At 48.9% G+C, this 3,365-nt stretch overlaps 1 protein-coding gene across 1 annotated transcript; it reads left to right on the plus strand.

Annotated features, from left to right (window-relative positions):
- Nucleotides 1-2,101: 2,101 nt before the first annotated feature.
- Nucleotides 2,102-3,073, plus strand: LOC115514755 (putative vomeronasal receptor-like protein 4). Its single transcript, XM_030316932.1, has one exon. It carries the CDS (start codon nucleotides 2,102-2,104, stop codon nucleotides 3,071-3,073), a length of 972 nt encoding a protein of 323 aa, XP_030172792.1.
- Nucleotides 3,074-3,365: the final 292 nt, after the last annotated feature.

The following is a 3,365-nucleotide window of genomic DNA, read 5'->3' on the forward strand; positions in this document are numbered from 1 at the left end:
AACGGGCAGCAATGTCTTTGGCCCGGCCAAGCAACTTCTTACTGGATGTGTCACTGGAGGCAAGGGAAATAAAAGCAAAAATGAACAATTAGGACTTCGTCAAGATAAAAAGCTTCTGCACAAGGAAGGAAGCAATCAACAAAAACTAAAAGGCAACGGACGGAATGGGAGAAGATATTTGCAAACGACATATCAGATAAAGCGTTAGTATCCAAAATCTGTAAAGAACTTACCCAGCTCAACACCTAAAAACCAAATAATCCAGTGAGGAAGTGTGCAAAAACATGAATAGACACTTTTCCAAAAAAGACATCCAGAGGGCCAGCAGACACATGAAAAGATGCTCAACATCACTCATCATCAGGGAAATACAAATCAAAACCACAATGAGATATTACCTCAAGCCAGTCAGAATCACTAAAATTAACAACTGAGGAAACAACAGATGTTGGCAAGGATGTGGAGAAAGGGGAGAACACTCTTGCACTGTTGGTGGGAATGCAAGCTGATGCAGCCACTCTGGAAAACAGTATGGAGGTTCCCCAAAAAGTTAAAAATAAAATTACCCTACAACTCAGTAATTGCTCTATTAGGTATTTATCCAAAGGATACACAAATGCTGGTTCAAAGGGGCACATGCACCCCAATGTTTACAACAGCACTATCAACAATAGCTAAATTATGGAAAGAGCCCAAATGTCCATCTACTGATGAGTGGATAAAGAAGATGTGGTGTGTATACACACACACACACACACACACACACACACACACAATGGAATACTCCTCAGCAATGAAAAAGATTTAAATCTTGCTTTTTGCAACAACGTGGATGTACCTGGAGGGTATTATGCTAAGCAAAATAAGTCAGTCAGAGAAAGACAGATTCCATGTGATTTCACTCATATGTGGAATTTGAGAAACTCAACAGGTGAACATAGGGGAAGGGAAGGAAAAATAAGATGAAAACAGAGGGGGAGGCAAACCATAAGAGACTCTTAAATACAGAGAACAAACTGAGGGTTGCTGGAGCAGGGTGAGTGGGGGGATGGGCTAACTGGGGGATGGGCATTGAGGAGGGCCCTTGTTGGGATGAGCCCTGGGTGTCATATGTAAGAGATGAATCACCAGGTTCTATTCCTGAAGCCAAGACTACACTTAGGTTAACTAATTGGAATTTAAATTTAAAAAATTAAAAAAAAAAAAAGAAAGAAACATAATCAGTACGACATTAGCCGTAACTGGATTTCCTCAAAGCAGATTCTGAAAGTTTAATTCTGTTCACAGGGTTTATTGCGGGGGTGGGGGTGGGGGGTTGGAGGAAGTGAAGATAAAGGAGGGGTGAACCGGTGAAAACAAGTTCCAGATGTGGTCTTAGTTATCAGAACGTATCGGCCACGTCCAGCCTATGAGACCACGGAATGAATCTGCCTAACGGAGCACCCCACATGTGGAGGTGGCCGAGCTCCTTCCCGTAGGCGGTAACCGGCCTAGGTTCTCTGAATAAGGCCCGGACAGGGGTGGGGGGAGGGTGTATCCTCCTGGCAGAGGTTGCTTTCTCTTGCCAGAGGCAATTCTCCAGACAAGGTCAACTGTTTCCAGCCAGGGCTCATAGCAGTAGAGTCACGAAGGCACAGGCTACCAGAGGGGGTGGGGAGGACCCACAATGCGCCCTACAACGTGAAGCTGGCTGGATATCGGACGTGAGGGACGGTGAAATGCGGCGTCACAAAGCAGGAACTGACCGCGGGTTGGGGAACACGTGACCTAGAGCGGGACGTCCGGGGGAACACTGTCGCACGCACACGGACAGGTGGAGCGTTCAGAAGGTAAAGTTAGGGAATCGGGTGGACCAAGTGTGATGTGGGACATGCAGATTTTACAGTCATCCCTTCTACAAACCAAATGCTGCTGCAGAAGCATAAAGGGCAGAGAAAGCGTGGACTGGGCAGAACGCACAGGCAGGACCATGCACGCACTGCGGTATTTCCGCTCCTCTGTCCCCTTCAGTCAACCGGAGAGAGGCCACAGCCGTAAAACATGTTTGTCTTCGCCGTCCTCACTTGTTTGTTTTCGTCAAAAGGTTTTTCCTGTACTGTCCATGAGGTGGGCGATAAACTGGATCGACTACATCCGGGGAACAATCTTGCTTTCTCTTGCTGGAACTGGCTGTGCCGGAAACTTCTTTTTGTTTGCGAGCCATGTGTACGTTTTTGTCATGGGTCCTAAGAAAAAGCCCACAGACCTTCTCCTCGTCCACCTGGCTTGTAGCAATACCATGACACTTTGTGCCAGAGGCATTTTCGATATAACAGCAGCTTATCATGTCAGTAACTTTCTAGATAGTGCCAGTTGCAAAACTGTGTTTTGTCTGGGGAGAGTGGCCCGTGGCCTGTCAATGTGCACCACCTGTCTCCTCAGCGTGGTCCAGGCCATCACCATCAGCCCCAGGACCTCCTCGTGGAGAAAGCTCAAGCCCCGCACCGCGTGGCAAGTGCTCCCCTCTCTCCTCCTCTTCTGGATCTTGAATTCCCTGATAAGCTCCAACTTGCTCTCCTACATCACAGCCGCCCAGAGCACGAACGGGTCCGGGATCGCACCGTCTGGCTCCCACGCCTATTGCCATATGCTGCCCTCTGGGCTGACCGTCAGGTGGCTCTTCCTGACTCTCATGGCGCTGCGGGACATCGTCTCCCAGAGCCTCGCGGGCTGGAGCAGCGGGCACATGGCTTTCCGTCTGTGCAAGCATCGCCACAGTGTGCTCCACCTGCGGAGCTCCAGATTCCAGCGAAATTCCAGCCCAGAGACGAGAGCTACGCGGAGTGCCCTCCTCCTCATGGCCTGCTTCCTTCTCTTTTATTGGGCAGACTTCATTTTCTCCTTCTGCATCGGCTCCTTCTTGACCAATGACCACACGGTGTTACATATGAAACCGTTTCTAACGCTCGGTTACGCCAGTCTCAGCCCCTTTGTGCTGATCAGCAGGGCCTCCCACCGGCCTCCCCGCCGGAGTGCCCGCCGAGATGTGGGGAAACCTGCTTTCTATACTGATTCTGTTAGTAGCTACAGGTAGATGATGTAGTGAAATTTTTTGCACGGCAAAAATTCTGTGCAGCCTGAACTAGAAGCGTATTATAAAAATAGTGTGCTGGCCTGGGTTTTCCGAGAAGCAAACACCAAGACCAAATTAAATACGCAGGGAAGTTGCCAGGGCAAACAGACTGGGAGAGAAAATGTGGAGGGAGCCCGGGAGGCCCAAGAGCCATCCAATCAAGATGCAAGTATGATTCTGAGTGAAGGACAGAGGAGAAAAGATTGGATGGAAACATCCTAGGCCAACTTCCAGCCTACATAGAGTTAAACGA

Source organism: Lynx canadensis, chromosome B2 (assembly GCF_007474595.2).
Source record: "Lynx canadensis isolate LIC74 chromosome B2, mLynCan4.pri.v2, whole genome shotgun sequence".
Taxonomy (NCBI): domain Eukaryota; kingdom Metazoa; phylum Chordata; class Mammalia; order Carnivora; family Felidae; genus Lynx; species Lynx canadensis.